The sequence below is a fragment of the Corvus cornix genome, chromosome 5, assembly GCF_000738735.6.
Source record: "Corvus cornix cornix isolate S_Up_H32 chromosome 5, ASM73873v5, whole genome shotgun sequence".
NCBI classification, from domain to species: Eukaryota; Metazoa; Chordata; class Aves; order Passeriformes; family Corvidae; genus Corvus; species Corvus cornix.
In genome coordinates this window covers 9,856,074-9,875,421 of record NC_046335.1, presented here as the reverse complement: position 1 = coordinate 9,875,421, position 19,348 = coordinate 9,856,074, and the positions used below count along the sequence as shown (strand labels likewise).

At 44.3% G+C, this 19,348-nt stretch overlaps 2 protein-coding genes and 1 non-coding gene across 5 annotated transcripts in view; 2 read left to right on the top strand and 1 right to left on the bottom strand.

Annotated features, from left to right (window-relative positions):
* LOC104688868 (exocyst complex component 3-like protein 2) overlaps positions 1 to 735 on the bottom strand; it is a 39,530-nt gene extending 38,795 nt beyond the window's left edge. For both annotated transcript variants that reach the window (XM_019283081.3, XM_019283109.3), the window contains exon 1: positions 567 to 735. The gene's annotated coding sequence lies outside the window, so the exon portion shown is untranslated. The remainder of the gene's footprint in view (positions 1 to 566) is intronic.
* Positions 736 to 10,765: 10,030 nt separating this feature from the next.
* On the top strand, positions 10,766 to 18,390 carry EIF5 (eukaryotic translation initiation factor 5). 2 transcript variants are annotated; one of them, XM_039552471.1, is made up of 13 exons: positions 10,766 to 10,840; positions 11,011 to 11,204; positions 12,513 to 12,708; positions 13,248 to 13,527; positions 13,762 to 13,843; positions 14,074 to 14,246; positions 14,592 to 14,703; positions 15,380 to 15,519; positions 16,026 to 16,184; positions 16,386 to 16,547; positions 16,805 to 16,969; positions 17,188 to 17,322; positions 17,993 to 18,390. In XM_039552471.1, the coding sequence occupies exons 4-13, from the start codon at positions 13,456 to 13,458 to the stop codon at positions 18,083 to 18,085; spliced, it is 1,293 nt and encodes a 430-aa protein (XP_039408405.1). In that variant the 5' UTR covers positions 10,766 to 10,840; positions 11,011 to 11,204; positions 12,513 to 12,708; positions 13,248 to 13,455; the 3' UTR covers positions 18,086 to 18,390. The 2 variants fall into 2 exon arrangements, with proteins under 2 accessions (XP_039408405.1, XP_039408404.1); XM_039552470.1 differs by lacking the exon at positions 12,513 to 12,708.
* Positions 15,056 to 15,179, top strand: LOC120410168. Its single transcript, XR_005602126.1, has one exon. It is a non-coding gene; the product is annotated as a small nucleolar RNA SNORA28 (small nucleolar RNA).
* Positions 18,391 to 19,348: the final 958 nt, after the last annotated feature.

Sequence of the window (19,348 nt, the reverse complement as noted above, 5' to 3'; positions counted from 1 at the left end):
CAGCTGGTGTGCTGACACTGTTGCCTATGTGCTGAGTAATGATGTCTCACTATTTCTTTGTGCTCCCTTACCCATCTCTTTCCATCTGTTGTTCCTTGGCATCCATTTGGATCATATGCTGCTCAAAGCAGGGCTTTCTGTTAGCACCTAGGAGATAATCTGTGACAGGGCACTGCAAAAATCAGTCTGGTTGATTCGTGTGAGTAATTAGTGAACTGGAGTCGATGCTGTCAAGGACACGTGTATGAATGGGTTAAATATGCTGTGTCTGGACAGAAAATGTGACTCATAAGTGTTACTAACATTATTCTTTCTCATGTCCATAAACCTATGTAAGAAATGGGAGAAATGGAGTGGGTAGAAAAAGACAGCAGGCTGGCGGGCAAGTATCTCTCAAATACAAATGCACTAAATTATGGGTACATAGATCAGATGCTGAGGAGAGCAGTGCATTTGCAACTCCTACACACAGCCCCATTTCTTCTCTTATAGCTATTAACTTTGCATGCTTCTCCATTTTTTTTTCCTTCATCTTTCACATACATAGCCCAAGACTTGGATCTTACCTGCACGTATCCCAGTGACTTCCTGGCATGTCACGTGCATGCACAGCTACACCCACACTCTGAGGCATCTCTTTCTCTGCCTTCTGTACATGCTGATAGTGCAACTACACCAGTCACCAGGACAACAGTCACAGCCTGTCAAACTGATAAGAAGTTGGTTTGTTGGGTTCATGCTCTGAAAGAGAGCAAGACGGGGGCAATAAATGTAATAGCAGAGAACTACAAATGACATTTGGTTTTCCCCTTAGGGAGCTGAAATGAGAACGAACATGAGAGTAACAAAGAAAGAAGAGAGTCTGAAGAGGCTTGCTGTTTAACTTTTAAAGCTCCACAGTTAATGGGAAATGGAAAAGATTCAAGTAAGACACAGGGTTGGAGCTCAGACCTGGGGCTTATCTCAGCCCTCTCATGAAAAGGCAAATAGTTCCAAATTCCCAAAAGTGACCAAAGCTACTGTCACACCAAGGGGCTCAGAGGTTGTCACTACCGGACACCAAAGTAGGGGGCAACTAAAAGAAATAAGCACTTACATTGCTAGAATTGCCTCTCACCAAGAGCAGCCAGGACTGCTATAGGACTGTGCCACCTCAGGCCAATGCCCAACATGTCTCTTGGCTGGATCTGAATGAACTGCAGGAGGAGGAAGCTATCTCTTCCCGCAAAACAGCCCCGCCAAACAGTGCCGAGCTGAATACAGAACTGGGGCATGCCATTCAAGAAAACTATTTTGCCAAAGAGGCATTTTGTAGTTATGGAAGTCAAGTTGTCATCCAAATTTCTGAATGCTGTCAAATCTCAGGGAAGCACAGAACTGGTATCTCTCACCTGCAGTCTTACAACTTCAAGGTCCATAGTCTGACCATATTGCCAGCGCAGAAATAGATATGAAAGACAGTCTGAAAAGAAAACCAGTTGTAACTCCAAGTGAAGTCTGTTTTATCATGTTATCTATGGCCTATGGCAGGAGTAATTTATCAAAGTGTCAAAGCCTTGTCACAACAAAAAGGAACTGCACATATCCAGGTGAAGTACAAGAACTCTGGTAAGACTATCCCTCTAAAACTGATAAGAAACACTCTCCTGTCTCTTTGAGAGATACTCATGGACACAGCAGGGCTTCAACCAAAGCAAGACTTGCACTAGCTGTGCTCAAAATAAGGTCTGAAAATCCAGGTCACACTGGTCAAGCTGTAATCTAAATGGGAACAGAGAAGCAATACAAATACTGGCAGACAACAGCTGGTGATAAAGGGGTAGGTGGTGGTTAAACGTCTCCTCTCCACTTCTTCCTCAACACAGATGAAAAACTTGAGTATCTATATCCTGTCTCTCAGCTGTGATTCAGCTGTGAATTCTTGAGATGGAAAGGTGCCCCAGCATTCAGAAACCCTCTCCATCCCATAGCCTGCATGTAAGGGAAAGGGGAACTTCAAGCCAGCTGCACAAATATCTCTGATTTGGCTGGGGATGAGATACACACTATGGTCCAACACATTCAAGGCCTTTCTAAGCACAACAAACCAATGCCAAGAAACAGAAAAATGTCATCAAGGCCATATAGTTTGGTTTCTTGCATTTGTTTTGCATCTCACTCAAAACAGGCAGGCAGAATGCAGGGAGACAAAGAGGCCTTTCTCAGTGAGCAGCGTGGCGTGCAGTCCTGGATCACCTCAGGCAGCTGTCTGTCTGCCCAGTCCCCTTTACCCTGTTTAGATTGTAGCTGCATCCTTTCAGTATCAAGATGTGGATACTTAATGCATGCTCACCTCTGCCCCAAGCCACACACTGTTTCTGCTTAGCTAATGCTTTTCTTGGCAGGCTCAGCCAGGCAAGTCAGAGTTCAGCTTGCACCCTGATCAGCTGAGGCACAGATGATTGGCTCTGGGAAATGCTGCAGAGGCACAGCCAAAATGAACTGAAATCACTTACAAGGAGCTGCAAATTGCCCTGTGTTGGTACTCAGCCAGTTTGATTCTGGCCCATGACTGGGCATCCAGCCACAGCCAAAGGACAAATCAAAATAAACAAACCAGAGGTTTCTTTCAGGGACATATTATGAAGAGATTTTCAAAGCAGGATTTAAGAACAGAATACTGTCTGTCCATGCCTTAACTGCATGGACAGCACAATGACAGGCCCTCTAAAAAGCTTTAAATGCAGTCAGTGCCAGTGGGAAATGGACAACATAAAAGACACAGAACAAGACTTAAGACATATACGGCTTTTCACAGCTCTGGCACAGCTCTCCCATGCAAGCAATGCATGCCAAGCTTTCAAGAGTGGTCAGAGCAAATGGCTGAAGCCTAGCTGGTCCTGAGTACAGGCTTAAGACTGTGACTTTGTTTTGTCTGATATTTTTATTTATTTATTGAGAAGCAGTCATTAGTTATCACTCTATGAAAGAGACCGCTGTGGGAAACCCATGACTACTGACTCTCCTTTGATTCATGTGTTCTCATCAGCAGGTCTTCGGAAGAATACATTGCACAGCCTTTTGTGCAATAGCCCTGTGCAGAGTCCACAGATGTAGGGAGACAGACCTCCCCAACACTGATCATGTCTCCCAAAGATCCCTAAGGAGATATGCTGAGGTAGGTTAGAATCAGCATGAGAAACACAACACCATTTGCAGATCTGGAGCACAACAGGTAAACGCAAAACTCAGGCAAATCTGCCACAACCCGAAGTAAGCTACAGAGCTGCTTTTAAGACCTTTGCTAGGGTAAGACAAGCCCTGAGTGGCTCACTCTATAGCAGGTTTGTGCTGACTCTCAAGCAACCTAGCCAGCAGGCTGGGACTTGGCAGCCCACCAGTACTTTGCCTGTTTCCCTGCTGCTCCAGGATGTGAGTGAGCTGTGAGGGATCTGCCTGCACACATCCCAGCATATGCCTCCTGTGCACCAGAGTTAGCACAGCGCTGGACAAGGTGCAGGGGACAAGCTGTTCACGCTCCTGCCCACTCAAATGTTTCTCAGGGTGTAGAACTCAGTAGCTCAGGACTCTCTGCAGAGGAACTCAGTGGGACTCCCTCACATCTGTGAGAGGAGAAATTTCAGGCTTCATCTTTATGACTCAGCTGTTTACTGTAAGTCTCTGGCATTGAGAGTCACAATTCATAATCTATAAAATGAAAAGAAGTTTTATCAAATGTCTACTCTAAACATCCTTCAGAGCACACAGACCCACACAGAGACTTACCCTCAGAGCATATAGACTAAAGTATCAAAACCCCTTGTCGCATCACTCCGTGTCTCAGTGCACCACTAAAAAAAAAGCAAGCAGGGAAAGTAAAGGCTTTCTTTAGCCACATTAGGTGCAACCAATCAAAAGAACTGGATATCTACTAACAAAAAATAACCATTTATATGTCTTTGAAGACAGAAGTATTATATCTATATGTCCACAATCAGGGATAAGTACACAAAGCTAGTGCCAGGAAAGATATCTCAGAAGTAAAGCCTCTGAGTAAAACCAGCATATTATCCACGGGTATAAAATGCTGCATCTCCATGGACTTGAATGAGCTCACACGTATTTACACACGACCTTCAAGATCCCACCTGCACACACACACCCGCTTCCTAACTTCATCTAGAAGACACTATTCATCCATCACCTGGTCATCTATTAATCTGTCAAATGCCTGTGCTGGTTTCAGCTGGGATAGAGTTAATTTGCTTCACAAGGGCTAGTACAGGGATATGTTTTGGATGTGCAAACAATCAGAAATGAGAGGAGCTGTGTATTTATTACACATTTCTGAATAAGTCATGCCAAATATCTAGGACAAACAATACATTAAACCCTAAAGAACCCTTTGAAAGCTTTTTGTCTGCTGGAGGCAACAATGAAAATGTAACATGATAGAAAGGGAACAGTAAATCATTCATGAGAATGATTAAAAACTAACTGTGGGTGAGATGCAGCAAAACAACACTGAAAACAGCCAGAGTATTTTTTGAGCGTCTCATCTTTTAAAGGTTGGAGTGGTTGTGAGGAACTTTAAGAAGTCCTACTTTGTGTCCTTTATTGCAAAGAAGACATAGCAGATACAAAATCTGTGGAGAATTGTACAGCCACAAGTTGCAGCTTATTCAGATGCCTCATGTCCACGTCAGGCACTGAAATAAAAATGCTACTGTGCCTGAAATAAGTTGTGCGAATAAGTCTTAAGAAAAAGGGATCTTAGGGACACTGGTGAAATAAGTATAAATTAGATTAAGTGCTGAATAATCCTTTATACATGTGACCTCACATGCACACAATCATTTTGGAATCCTAAAATCAAGTTCTGAAAGAACTACAGTGTCAAAATGTTCACAGCTACCACATAATGTAATGCAGTTGTTGGTGCCACAGTTTCCCAGATGAATGTGGTGGCCACAAATTGTGTTATCATTAGTATTTATTTTAGACCCCTTCAACTCTATGAAAAGGCATGTTTCAGGAAAGCTTGTATCCTAAGACTATCCCAGGTAAAAAACTCAAAAACAATCAATGTGGATAAGATTTTTTTCTTCAAATAACACCGTTGAGCTTCAAGGGAAAATTCACCCTACATTATGCCTTTGAACCTTCACTGGCCCAACTGTGTGTCTTAAGACTTTTGAAAAACTGATTTTGGAAACAACTCAAGGCAGTAAAGTCCTTGTAAGAAAGTTTTGCCTTCAGTGTCTCCTGGATTATTCTCAGAAGAAAAAGTCTACATCAAGTCAGTAAAATCATGCCAGACTTCATAGTCAGCACCATGTTTGACCTGGATTCGTATTCAAGGATATTTTTAGCCTCATTTCTTAAACAAAGAAGAAAGACTTATGCAATGGTGATGTGTGTGTTTGTGTGTGAGTATGCACTTGCCTGTGTCTTCAGCACCATTTACTTGTTCCTGAACCCCCTGCATAATTCCAAACACAGTGACATTCACAGGTAGAGTGAGACGTTATTAGTGCTTCAAGTCGGCTTTTATTAGGTGTCAAAGAATCCCCACAGGCCAAAACCAGACTTAATTTATTACACCACTCTTGGAAACTATGTGTGTTATTGGCTATTTTAATATTGCTACTAGTCTGTGTAATACCCTGAGCATACATAACTCTTGGTATATGCAAACTATAGGACAAAGTTTCTGCCTCTATTTTCCTATTTAAGTAGCATTCCCCCTGCTTTGTTTTGTAGTTTGGGAAATAATTTACTTTAGTAACATAAATATTTGAGCTGCAAACCACCAGAGCATTCAAAGCCTTTGGCACTGCATGGCAGTCATGTATTACTTGCTTCATTACAAAAGGTAATCCCTGTGTTTTATTAAAAAGCTGGCACCAGCTGTACTCAAGCTGCTGGCCAAACATACCAAACAAGCAGCAAATTCTCAACCATGATGTACAAATTCAACATTATCCTCTAAGACCTGTAGTTCCCTGCAAAATACCTTCAACGTTGCAAGAGAGACAACTCTTTAGGGATTTAAAATCAGACTTCAGAGAAAAAAGTATTTTCTGTGATGTGTCTGTCTGTCTCCAAATGCACAGCACTGCCCTATCAGCCAAGCAGTGCCTTCAAAGGTTTTGTTTTGGAGAACATGAAAATTTTCCTTTGCCTTCAAAACTGGCTTTTCCTTTCCTTTCAGCACAAGCATCGGGGATAGCTTATCCTCTTCCTAGATCTGCCAGCAGAAGCACAAACGTAACCCCTGCATGGGTCTCAGTACTGCCTCCAAACCTCAGCTCTCCCAGCAATGCCCTCATATTGTCGTAAAGAAAAGAAACTCCTCCATGCTCAAATGGCTGAACAGATGAGCAAAACTTGCTGCACCTGGCAGCGCAGACCCCTAGAAACAAGCTCAGCAGACACATTTTGGCTCACAGGAGAAGGGCTTTGATAGCACTTAAGATCTCCAGGGTCTCCCCAGACTGGGAGGGGGTTTGGAGACAGGCTGTCAATACCAGGGGCTACCACACCTTTCCCTTAGGAAAAGTAGAAAGCCAATAGGTAGCTCTAAGTACTCATTACTTTTTTTTACTACTTAGAATTAACATCTGCTGGGAAATCTATACTGATAATCACAGCACCAGTTTCCAGACCATAAGAAGCCAAAGAAAAAGGATGAAGGAGGATTAATCTGTGGAGGTGTTGGCAAAGCACATGACAGCTGCAGAGAACGCAAGCAATTCCTTTAATGAAACAGAAGTGCAAATTGCTAAAATGATACTGAAAGAGAGATTTAAAGCAAGGGCAGATTTTGATGTCTGAAGCTTGACTATGACAAGAAGCAGGGAAATGTAGATGCAGTGGTTACTAATGGGCATAATGAACAGGCAGGTAGCTTTGACAGCATGTTCTCAGCTGGAAGCTGTATTCCCAGGGACTCCTTATCTTCCATATCCACTTCTTTCAGCAACCATATAAATGTAGCAGGCAGATTTGCCAACCACAGGCATGCAGCTGCTGGATAATGGTAGTGGTTGCCAATTAGGCCTGTAGCCAAAGCTGCTACCTGGACAAACTGAGAAAACCTGGATTCCCTGATTCCTATCACCAGCTCTTCCACCTACTGCTGAGACACACAGAGAAAAGACAGGTCTCCAAGGCAGGGACTTCACTGCTATCAAATACTGGTTTATATTCTGCAGAGAAGCTGTTTGCCTCTCCTTGCTGACGTAACTCCCTTACATAGGCAGACATACACCAGAAGAGAAAGAAGGAGGGTACAGGGAACCTCACTGGTGACAAGACCAGATTTGGGGCAGAGTTAACCTCATGCTGTCAGCTGACACTGACGCCTTTCAGGACACTTAGACTCAAACACTACCTGGGAGATTTTAGCATTTCTTCATAGTAATAGAAGCAACAAAAATAACAACCATAAATAATGGCTACATGTGTGTCTAACGTCACACACTTGCTCTCATGTTTTTCTCTGTTTAGTAATTCCTGAGCTACTAATAATAGCTAACAGGAATGATGGTGCTACAGAGCATGGAAAGGAAAGCATTTCACAAAGTGAACTTCCCCAAGATGACCAGTGAGGTGCCGGACAGAAATTACTGTGAAGCTCCTGAACAGTAAAACCAGAATTAACCTCTGCCCTTGTGACTGATCAATGTCTAGTGTCAACCCCGATGTATTTCAGACCCACCCTTCCCTAAAGGTTACCTATTCCAACCTAGTATGTAAATAATTAAACTTTCTCTACACATTGCCAAGATAGGAAGAAGAAAGGCTATTTCTATTCCACGTAACTATAGATAAGCTTGGCCCTCCTTCTATCTCCTGAAATTACAGCCAAAGCTGTGAAGATGGCATGAGGAGGAATCCCTTACTCAGGTGCTAATGTTCCTGCCTGCACTGGATGAAATTAAGAGCTCTGACCCAGCCACTGGGAGGTAACACACACAGCAGAGACAAAACATTCTTCAAGGCCAAGGTTACCAAGAGGGCATTGCATTACTGTTATGTTTACAGCCAGCCACACCACTGAGAGTGGACAAACTTGCTGAATAAACCACAGACAGGACACAAAGTTGCCAATCAGAGATAAAAAGGACACATCATAACTGTTCAGATTACCACTTTGTGAAGATTTTAAATATGTTAAGAATTTCAGTAGAGTTTTGATTTTGCTGCATTGTCACAGTCATTGACTCTTGGTTATTTCTAATAAAAACTGGCTAAGGCAACATAGAACAAACTTGGATTGTTCAAGGCTGAACTCAGTAATAACAAAGCATTTCTGTGATAAGGAAATGCACCCTAAATTCAACTGTGGAAAACTTCCTATTCTTAGAGATTAAACCATTTGCAAAACCTGACTTACTAATGTCATTTAAAATGTCATACCTACAAGAGTATACATAGTTTCTGTCAATAAAATGCAAAGTACACAAGCAGTCTGGGTTTTGAAAGTCACACAAGCCATGTGAACTATGAACTTCAGGATTCATGAAATCATGATATTTTAAAGTGGGAGGAGAGAAAATATTTTTCTGTCTTGTCCACACCATGAAATATTAAAATGAACAAACTGTAAATATTAAGATTCAGTAAAAATATTTGGGATGCAACATTCAATATTAATGAATTTTCTGCTGAGGAAAAAATCAACAACGAGGCACCATGAAGTCAATAATCCAGTTTTAGTCTGGTTTGCATAATCCAGGAGAATGTCATGTGACTTCACCTGGATGAGACCTGCTCTTTGCAGAAGAATCACCATCTTAAAAGGGACCTCTTTAACTTTTGACAATTTATCTACTATATACAAAAAAAGTATCTTTCTTTATGATGGTAATGGTAAGGGTTTTTCATTAAGTCAAATAGTACCAAATCCAGGGTCTCTTTCCAAGCAGCTCACTAAGTGGTGTTGGCAACAGTACACTTTAACACTCGTAATTTATTAACCCCCTAGGTGTTGTAACACAGAGCTAAAGTCACAGACAGAAGGCATTTAGCAAGTTTTATGTGCCATATATTTTTACAGCAAAGGATTTCCTGAGGTGCTTTTCTTGCCTTCCACTTTTTTATGACTTTTTTTCCCTCATGGTAACTGCCAAGCCTCACAAACTTTGGAGATGCTTCCTTATTTTGCCCTGACACTCTCTCTTGTTTCAGAAAGTGTTGCTATGCATTTATCAAGGAGACATTTAACATATCCTGAGGAATTTTTACCTTTTTCAAATGCTGATTGTGAAGCCCAAGACAAACTTACATGATGGACTCTCCATCCCCAGAAGTGTCCAAGGCCAGGTCGGATGGTGCTGGTCTGGTGGAAGGTGTCCCTGTCCATGGTGAGGGGTTAGAACTAGATTATCTTTAAGGTCCCTTCCAAGCCAAACCATTCCACGATGCTTTACAGGGCAGTGTCTTGGCTAGAAAGACCAGCTATTCCATATGCTGAAAGGAGACGTAGCAAGGGCAGCTGCCACAATGAGGGGTTTTATAGAAAACACCAAGATGTGCACACTTATCTCTGGTTGCTCCAGCTGAGGAAACAAGATTTTTTATTGTTGTTGTGTGCCACTGGAAGTGGCAGTAGCCCTGCTTTTATGACTTCTAAGAAAGCCTCGTTTATCAGCCACCTTCCTGAGTGCAGTTCTTCTGCATATCAGACCAAAAATGTTCAGTATGCACTTCAAGGTTCAACAGGAGGGGTATCTCCTTTGACCACATCAACGTGATATCAAAGTCAGCCAGGAAAACTACGCATCAAAACTACCTTCAGGCAGGAAGAGATTTAGAGTATATAACACTATTTAATGTCACTACTAGTTTTATTGTCGCTCCCTCTCTTTTCCTCTATACTCCCACGGAGCCATCAAGAAGCTTTACGTTACTCAGTAAGACAGTGACAGGAACTGAGGAGCATTGTTCTGCTGGGGAGTGTTTATAGGGGTAAGACAGGGGGTTATCCACTCAATTCATAAAGTCAGAAAAAAATTCTTTCCCACTTGAACATTATTGACACTCTAAAATACCCAAAACATGTAATTCCTGTGATATTGGAAGAGTGAAGATGGAAGAAGATGGGAAAGAATACATAACAGGGAAGAAAGGACGCATGTTTTCTGCTTTTGACGTGAAAATAAATCCAAACATGCATTTCATTCAGGGCCTCAATTCAGCTACATAGGGCTGGCAACATTTTCCACTAAGAACAGAGTACATGCATATGACAATTGTGTCATCCTTTGTAAGGCAGCCCAGAGCCACCCAACGCTGAGCCTTTATGACACCGGGGTTAAGTAACAGGCTCATCCCCACACCCCAAAAGCCGGCTATGCAGGAAAAACACAACTTATTCAGCAACTTAATTGCTTTAATTCACTTGTAATATAACTTGTAACATAGTTGCTAAAATGTCAAGCATTGGGTCACTGCCCTCCCGGGAGCAGCTCGCCCCCCGGGGCAGTGTCCCGGCACTCCGGGCAGGACGGAGGGGCCGGGGGAGGCCCGGAGCGCCCTCAACCCCTGCCGGCCCCGCCGCGCCGGCCCGGCCCGCGCAGCCCGAGCCCCCCGCCCCGCGCTCTCTCGCGAGACTCGGTCGCTGTAGACGCGATGTCCTTTGGGGCACCAGCGAGGGGAGGGCACGGGGGGAGGGAGGCAAAGCCTTGATTGATAGCGGTCTTCACCAATGGGTGGGGGGAGCGGCGGGGTCTTAGCCAATAGCTTCGCTGCGAGCCGAACAGCGAGCCAATAGCGATAGCGGGGGGCGGGGCGCGCCGCTGGCTGATTGATCCCAGCTCTGGCGTTGTTCAGTCGGAGCGAGAACATTCTAGAGGTGAGTACGGGGCAGCCATTGCCGGGTCCCGTCCGCCGCCCCCTCCTGCCTCGGCTGCGCGCCGCTCGCCGCCTCTCCCTCCCCCCTTCCCTCTTCTCCCCCCTCCTCCTCCTCCCTCTCCCTCACAGGTGCCGCCGCTAACGATGCTCCTGATTGTGTCTTGCCCGCAGATTGCCCGGCACCGCTCTCCCTGGTGATACCGCCCGCTCCAGGACGCCGGGACCCGGAGGCTGCGGCGTCCGCCTCCGCCTCCCTCTCCCGTCTGGATATAAGCGCCCCCTCGGCCCTGTTCTCCTCTCACAATCGGCTTCGTCGCAGCCCGGGGCGAGCAGCGTTGGGTTTATGTCTTTATTGGACGAAAACGGTGAGTGTTAGTAGTGGGCTACGGTGGGTAGGGGCAGCGGGGTGAGGGTGGGAGGAACGGGCGGTTGAGGTTGGGCTGGGGCCTCAGGCTGTCGGTGAACGGTGGATATTGGCAAAGGTTTTGTGTAGCGAAGCGTCCGGGACTTAGACGGGAAAGAGAAGCAGTGTGGGGGGCGGTGGGAAACAAACAACAAAAAAACCCACAACAAAATTTAAATCTAAAAGCCGTAGATCTTCAGCTGCAGGGTAATTGTTTGGTTTGGTGGGGGGCGGGGGGGCTTTTTTTTTTTTTTTAATTATTTATTTATATTCATTTCGCCGCCGCCATGCGACGAGACAAGATGGCGGCGGCGGGGCCGCGCCTCCCGCGCTGTGGCGGAGGGGGGGCGGTGGCGCAGTTCCCACCGGCCGCGGGGGGGGCGCTCGGCCCCTCTCCCGAGGGGCGGCCCCGGGGGACACGCGGGGGGCGGCCCGGGGCGGGGGGGGGGGGGCGGTGGAGCGGCCCCGTCCCGCGGCGCGGCGCATGCGCGGCCGGGGGTGACTCCCCCACGGCTCCCAGCGCTGACTCAGTGCTTAATTGCTGCATTTATGACTCACCGCGAGAGGGGCGGGGACGCGGCGCTGTGCGGCAGGGAGTCGGTCTGCCTTCCCGCTCTCTCCTCCGTGCGCGGCATATAGGGGGGTGGTGCTTGGCGTGAGGTGTCGTAGGGACCAGGAGAGGGAGCTTCAGCCTGCAGCAGACAAATGCTGTACCCTGGAAGGAAGGAAAAACGGCACGCTTCTTCTGGGAACTCGGTCACCGAGAGAGCTGCTTCCTCAGCACTTCTGCAAACGCGTGGTCAGGTTACGTGGTGGTTCTTTTTAGACATCCTGGGGAAGGAAACCGTGTGTTTTAAACGGAATCCGCAGTGTACTTTTTGCTGAGGAGGGGTAAAATTGCATCAGGGTTAATAATGTAGACCACAAGGCACGTACCAGTCTATCTGCTTATTGTGTAAAGAAGTTGTAAACCTGACCAGAGGGGTTCAGATCGTGTTGCACCATAGGCACGCTCTTACACATAAATACAAAGAAGGCTTTTTTAATGTGCCAACGCTTCTGTCATTAACGATAACAACGTGATGACGTGTCAGGATAGCCATGCTCTGTAGTTAGGGTTGCCTGTGTAGTCAACCGGTTGTGGCTTAAGTACTCTTGGATCTGATTATAGAGGCACGTGTTAATTTAAATATGTAAATACTGCTCAAGGCAACGTTAATAATAGGATTCATCCTCCTTCCCCTTCCTCCCCTTCCTCCCTTCCCCCAAGAAAAAAATCAACTGGAAAAGCTGCTGCACTGCTCTGTACCTCTGCATTGCTAGGCTTTCTACAGTGAAGCAACTTCTGTCAGACTTTATCAGGCTTATTGTTAAGTCAGAACTCAACAGAAGCTGCTATGAGAATCCATAAGTGAGAGGGAGAATTACGTAATTTTCAACTCTTTTCCACTCCGATCCAAAAACTGGTAAGCCATGTACAAACTATGTTGGGCTACAGATTGCTGCTGCTTCATCTTACTTACATTTCTCAACATTTTGGCAGACTTCAGTTTGTGTGATAGGTTCATGCTATGATACGGAATTTAAAACGGATTTCCAAATCTTTCTCCTGATTTCCTGTGCCCTTCAGTCTGAAACCATACCACATGACCCTTATGGTGCAAGTACTGGTCTGCATAATAAATCAAAGAGTGTGCCCTTCCTTAGTGATCCCAGAACTCCTTCAGGAGTTAATTGTATAAAAAAGTAGTCCTAAGCTGTTTAGTGGTTTTAGGGTAGTTAGAGAGGATGGAAAGTTTTGTGGTGTAGTTAAAGAAAAGTTCCTTAGCAGTACAATCCAAGGCTGTTGTTTTCAGTTCCATAGGTTGAAGAAAGCCGTAGCATAACAAATGTACTTTTCCCTTTTTCTCACCCTAGATACAATCCCTTATATAGCTTTGTAGCAAAAGTAGATTGATGTACATCAAGCTAAACTTAAATTTTTTTTATTTGTTAACACTTGCAGAGCTGTTGCGCAGCCACTGGTACCTGTATTGGGGAAACATAGCGTACAAGCAAGAACCTTACAGCCTCAGTGGCGAAAATTTTTTCATGTCAGAGACCGAGAACTCTTGCAGTCGTTTATGTCATCCCGTCTTCTCCAGACAGAAGATACCAAAAAACTGCAATCAAAGATCTCTTCATCTTATTGATAAAGCTACTAATAAGGCAAAATGTCTGTCAACGTCAACCGCAGTGTTTCAGATCAGTTCTATCGCTACAAAATGCCCCGTCTGATTGCCAAGGTAACTTCCTAAGCAGCTGTAAGCAGGGAGTGTTCTCCCAGGAGGGCAAAGAGGCAATGATAATGCTTGGCCACTCGGGAGGGAAGGTGTCCGCTCCTTCAGTCCACATAAGTGCACATTAGGTCCTGGAAGGAGATGCACTTCAAAGCAGAATTTTGGTGTAGTTTAATGGGAAATGCATGCTGGGCTTGGCTGTTGCAGGCATTTAACCTTAAAACATTATTTGTTCTCTAGGTGGAGGGCAAAGGAAATGGAATAAAGACGGTTATAGTCAACATGGTTGACGTTGCAAAGGCGCTTAATCGGCCTCCAACGTGTAAGTAATAGTGTGGAATGACACAGCATTTTTTAATGCTTTCGTGTTTGAAGTGGTAGTGTTAATTAGCTAATAAAGCATTAATACTGTCTTCAAAGATTTGTAAGAAAGAAACATGATTATCTTGGGATGAAATAATGGACAGAAAGAAGCAATAGCCTGTTTACTTGCTGTTAAAGAATCACAGTGAAGATATGAACATGGCAGTGACTATAATGCTTTCTTTACAGATCCTACCAAATTTTTTGGTTGTGAGCTGGGAGCACAGACCCAGTTTGATGTTAAGAATGACCGTTACATTGTCAATGGATCTCATGAGGCGAATAAGCTGCAAGACATGTTGGATGGATTCATTAAAAAATTTGTTCTCTGTCCTGAGTGTGAGAATCCTGAAACTGATCTGGTGAGTGCTCTCTGTCCACATCAACAGTGTCACTATGGAAACACTATATTAAATGTTTGTAGAAGTAGTGCAAAGTTAAAAGCAGACTTAAAAACAGACATAGCAGTATCTATGAGCAGAAAATCCAAGTACGCGTTCTTGCACTCTTTGGGAAGGTTTTACATCTTTAATAGTTCCTAACTTAGATAAATTGCTACTTTTAAACTTTGTCTTCAGGGGTGATAACAAAGTATTTAAACCTCTGCCTTAATAATTTGGAGATAATCATGTAGACATTAGGTTTAGGTTTCAGTGCATAATTGTTCTGTAAGATCTAAATTCACTGGAGATTGTTGTCTCTTACAGCATGTCAATCCTAAGAAACAAACTATAGGTAACTCTTGCAAAGCCTGTGGCTATCGAGGCATGCTTGACACAAACCATAAACTCTGCACGTTCATTCTCAAAAACCCTCCTGGTAAGTGCCTTTTCTTTACTTCTGGGGATAAAGAGAACTTCTGTATTGGTGGTGTTATGGAAGTAGAAAAATAAGTGGCTCGCATCTAATTGAAATGTAAGCAGGCACTAGCATACTCTAGAGTATGTTTAAGGATCAAGATGAAGTAGCTGTGCTGGTAGTCTCTTTCCTCATTGTACTGTGTCCTTCCCAAGTAGAGCTATTTGTTAAAAGCTGGGTTTCCCTGTGCAGGACTAAACTTAGGAGGAAGGAAGGTAGTTAGCAGTAGCTCATGGCAGTTGTTCCTTTAAGTCAGTGTTAAGTGTGAGAGTAGGTTGTAAAAACTGTAGTAAATGCAAACTGTAATCTGTGCAAGCAACACTCTGTAGTAAGCATCCAGTTGCCTGCTGCAATTTGAGCTTGCTAGAATAGAAAAGTCTAACCTATTCCAGGGGTCTCTGCTTTGTGAGGTCACCTGTTATATAGACTTGGACAATCTTGGTGACAAGCAAGATTTTGGCTGCAACTGGGGTTTCCCCACCAGATGTACATCTTCCCTGAGTGTGTTTTGGGATGGGTACTACCCATAACTTACAGCTAATGAAAGCATCCAAACCCACTTGGGGATATGGCAGAGGTGCAGGGACTTTCTAGTTTGCTCTAGTTCATAGAACAAAACATTAAAATTCACTTGCAGAAAGTGGTGACACTGGTACAGGAAAGAAAGAAAAGGAGAAGAAGAACAGAAAAGGCAAGGACAAAGAGAATGGTTCTGTGTCCAGCAATGAGACACTTCCACCCCCACCACCAGAGGAGATTACTCCTCCACAGGTTGTGGTAAGTAGAAGGGAAAGTGGGGAGATAAGGGTGTATGGTGTCTTGCTCCGATTTAAACCTTTGAAATCACTGGCATTCCTTGCTGGTCAACATTGCACCTAAAGGTCTTACTGTATCTGGAACTTAGTGCTGGAATAGAAGGATCCCTGATTCTCCTCTATAGCAGCTTTATCAGCTCATCAGTACTAGGGTTTGTGCTCCTTGTTAAGTGAAAGGTGCCTATCCTTTATCACTTCTTTTCAGGCACCTGGATTGTCTCTTGTGTTCTAGGTAGAATGGTAGAACTGCAGTTCAAGTAGCCCTACAGATGGCTATAGACTCGGGTCTAGCTTCCATTACTTCTTTCCTGTTTGCACTTTCTCCATGGTCTTTGACTTGTAAATTGTACTATAAGCATTTCTTTAGTTTTATAAAAGTGCTGTTGTGTCTGTATAATTTTTATCATCACCTAATACTAAGCCTGCAGTAATATTGTGTGAATCTCCTGTTGTACTTTTGTATTTTAGGAGGAGGAGGATGATGATGACTGGGGTGAGGACACAACAGAAGAGGCCCAGAGGCGTAGAATGGATGAAATCAGTGACCATGCAAAGAACCTCACACTTAGTGAAGACCTGGAAAGAACTGTGGAGGAGAGAGTCAACTTACTCTTTGATTTTGTAAAGGTAACTATTCTCTGGTTGTTTGCGTGATATAACCACTCAGGTGTAGCGGTACAAAATGTTTGTAAGGAAACTAAAAGCAACGTGCTCAAGCTTCTGCAGAGTACTGGTTCTACCAGTGGTGGGAAGGGAAGAGTGCAAAGAGTATTAATGCAGACCTCAAGTGGCATTAAAATGTTTCTCTCTGCACCTGTTTCCCTCTAGAAAAAGAAGGAAGAAGGTGTCATCGATACATCTGACAAAGACATTGTAGCAGAAGCAGAGAGACTGGATGTAAAGGCTATGGGCCCACTTGTTCTCACTGAAGTCCTTTTTGACGAAAAGATTCGTGAACAAATAAGAAAATACAGACGTCACTTCCTTCGTGTAAGCCATCTCTTCTGCACTCATTGTGACAACTGTTTGGAGTTTTGTAGCAGTTGGTTGGTACTATGGGCAAGAATTCTTGAGTTTTTGTAGTGTTTTACTTTTAAGCCCCTCCTTAGCTGGGGGCAACTGCTGGGAAAGATTGTATGAACTGTTGTAAACTCCACAATCTCATAGAGCTGCTTCTGCTCTCTATTCAGTCTGGAGAGAAGGTAAAAAAGCTCATTCAGTCACTTTTGCTTTTATCACAATTCTAGTTCTGCCACAACAACAAGAAAGCTCAGAGGTACCTTCTCCATGGCTTTGAGTGTGTGGTAGCCATGCATCAGTCTCAGCTTATTTCGAAAATACCACATATTTTGAAGGAAATGTATGATGCAGATCTTCTGGAAGAAGAAGTCATCCTTGGCTGGGCAGAAAAGGTAAAGGGCAGTATGTAATGTACTGTAGCAGTTAAACACCTGAAGGTAGCCTGTTGAATCTGGCTTCTCCATTCTGGTGTAGCTTGTGCAATGAGAAGCCTCCTTTGCAAAAACAGGCTATGGAAGGCGGTGGGTGAGGTTAGAGTTCCAATTTAAGCAGTTTGGGTACAGTCTGGTGTAAACTCCTTCAGTGTTCACACGAAGTCTCTGTCTTTCAGGCCTCAAAGAAATATGTTTCAAAGGAGCTTGCCAAAGAAATCCGTGTCAAAGCAGAACCATTTATTAAATGGCTAAAGGAAGCTGAAGAAGAATCTTCCGGTAATGAAGAAGAGGATGAAGATGAAAACATAGAGGTAGGAAAGGCTCATTTACTGTCAGCAGCTCCAAGGTTGCACTGTTCCTGCATGCTTAAGTCTTGTAACCTTGTCCTGGTGCATTCTGAAAGGGATTACTTGGGGTGTTACTGTGCATGTTGGGAACAGGAGGAACATTCCATTTACAATGCTTTGTCAGCGTTGCTGCTAATTGTTGTCAGTTGTCTGTCTGACATCACTGTAATAACTGAAGTGCACCTGGATAGCCCAAGACTGTACCATTCCATAGTGACAGTCTCTTGCACAGTAGCAGCTCATGTAGTGTAAGGTTGACAGGAGGTATTGAGCATCGAGTCTCATGTTCTAGATGAGTTGGTGAGGGTGTGTTTGTCAGATAAGCTGATGGCAGAATAACCAGTTTCCTCACAGTTCAGGCCTAGGTAAAATTTGTTGATTACATTCCAGCTGGCTGTGGCTGGGAGTGTTTTCACATGGGGGTTGGTTGGTTGTTCTCTTCCCAGCATTAGATTATTCTGCTCTGGGGTATGAGATGCTTCTTCCTCCCAGGTGCACGTGCACAGCTCTGCCTTAAAAAGCAGCATGATGAGTGGTGCATGGCCGTGGTCAGGAGGGTTGGTTGGGTGTTGGAATTACTCCAGTGCTTAGTGGCAGTAGGTGCTGTAGTTAAAGGAATGCCTTGTCTCCACAGGTGGTGTACTCCACAACTGCCAGTGTACCTAAAGTTGAAACTGTGAAGCCTGCAAACAATAAAGATGATGATATTGATATTGATGCCATTTAAAGTGATGCAACATAGCTTCCAGCATAGTAATGCAAACTTCTCTGCGTTTTCTGCCAGAAGTGTGACTTGTATGTGCACAAGCTGAAATGGCTTAACGTCCTGCTACTTTGTACTCTAAAATGTATCTTTTTACTGTGACTGGTCTTGTGTAACTAAGCCTAATACCAAGGAGTCAGCACGTCGGTGAACTGATCTAGTTTGCAACTGGCATGTTCTATTTTGTTTTTCTAACTTGTGTTGGACACATACTTGGAGCACATTTATACAGTTGTGGAAATAAAGGATTTGGTTTTGGTCAATCTTCATTTATGCCTCAACCCCCTTATTGCTTTTCCAAGTAAGTATTTACACAGCTCGGTGAAATTTGCAAAGCTGGTCACACAATGACAATCTCCAGAATGAGACAAAAAAAACCCCACCTTAACCCTCGAGACTGTTCCAACAGTGGAGATTTGAAACCTGGGCAAGAAGCAGGTGTTGGGTAATCAACAGTGTGCAACTGCCAGCTTCTTAAAACAGGACAGCTGTCTGTGTTATCTTCGCAGGCTTGGGTTTTTTTAAGCAAACTTCCTCTGGTGTTCACTACATGAGTTGCATTTTGGCTTGGGTTTTTTTTCCTTTCCTATGGTTTTCAACAGCTCCAAATCCAGGATTAAAGCTGCAGGAGCTGCTACTGCTGCAGTTGGTGTGTACTGCTCCTGAGGAGCCAGCTGTTGCTGTGTGTCCAGCTGTGCAGTGTCACTATGGCACAGGCCAAGCGGTGTCTAGCTCCAGCCTCATCTGGGGAGGGAGGGGCAGAGGAGGAGATCTGGCACCTCGAGCCCAAGAAGTCCCCGAAGTTCACTTGCTTATCTCTGGAAGTGAGTGTCCTAAATGCCAGTGTTGAGGAATTATTTTAGAATTATCAGATTATTTTTAGAAATGGTGAATGAAAAACCTGGGCCATCAAAATCAGGAACCTGGTACGACATGGTGTGTGACAGGTTTTAGCCAGGGAGGAGCTAAGGGTCGGGGTTTTGTTGCCCTTCACAGCTGCCTGCTGGGAAAATTGAGTGGCAAGAGAGTGGGTTTGGGGGTTTTTGTTAGATTCAGTATGAGTAGTTTTGAGAGATCAAGGCTGCATTGCACAGTGAGCTGCTTTTTCTAGTCAGGTTATTCTGGCAGAACTTGGACAAAGGCAAAGAGTGTGCTTGGATAATTACAGCAGGGGTGACTTGGGCTGCAGGTTCTGCTGTTCTGCAGTGTTGTGTTGCATGTGGCCCT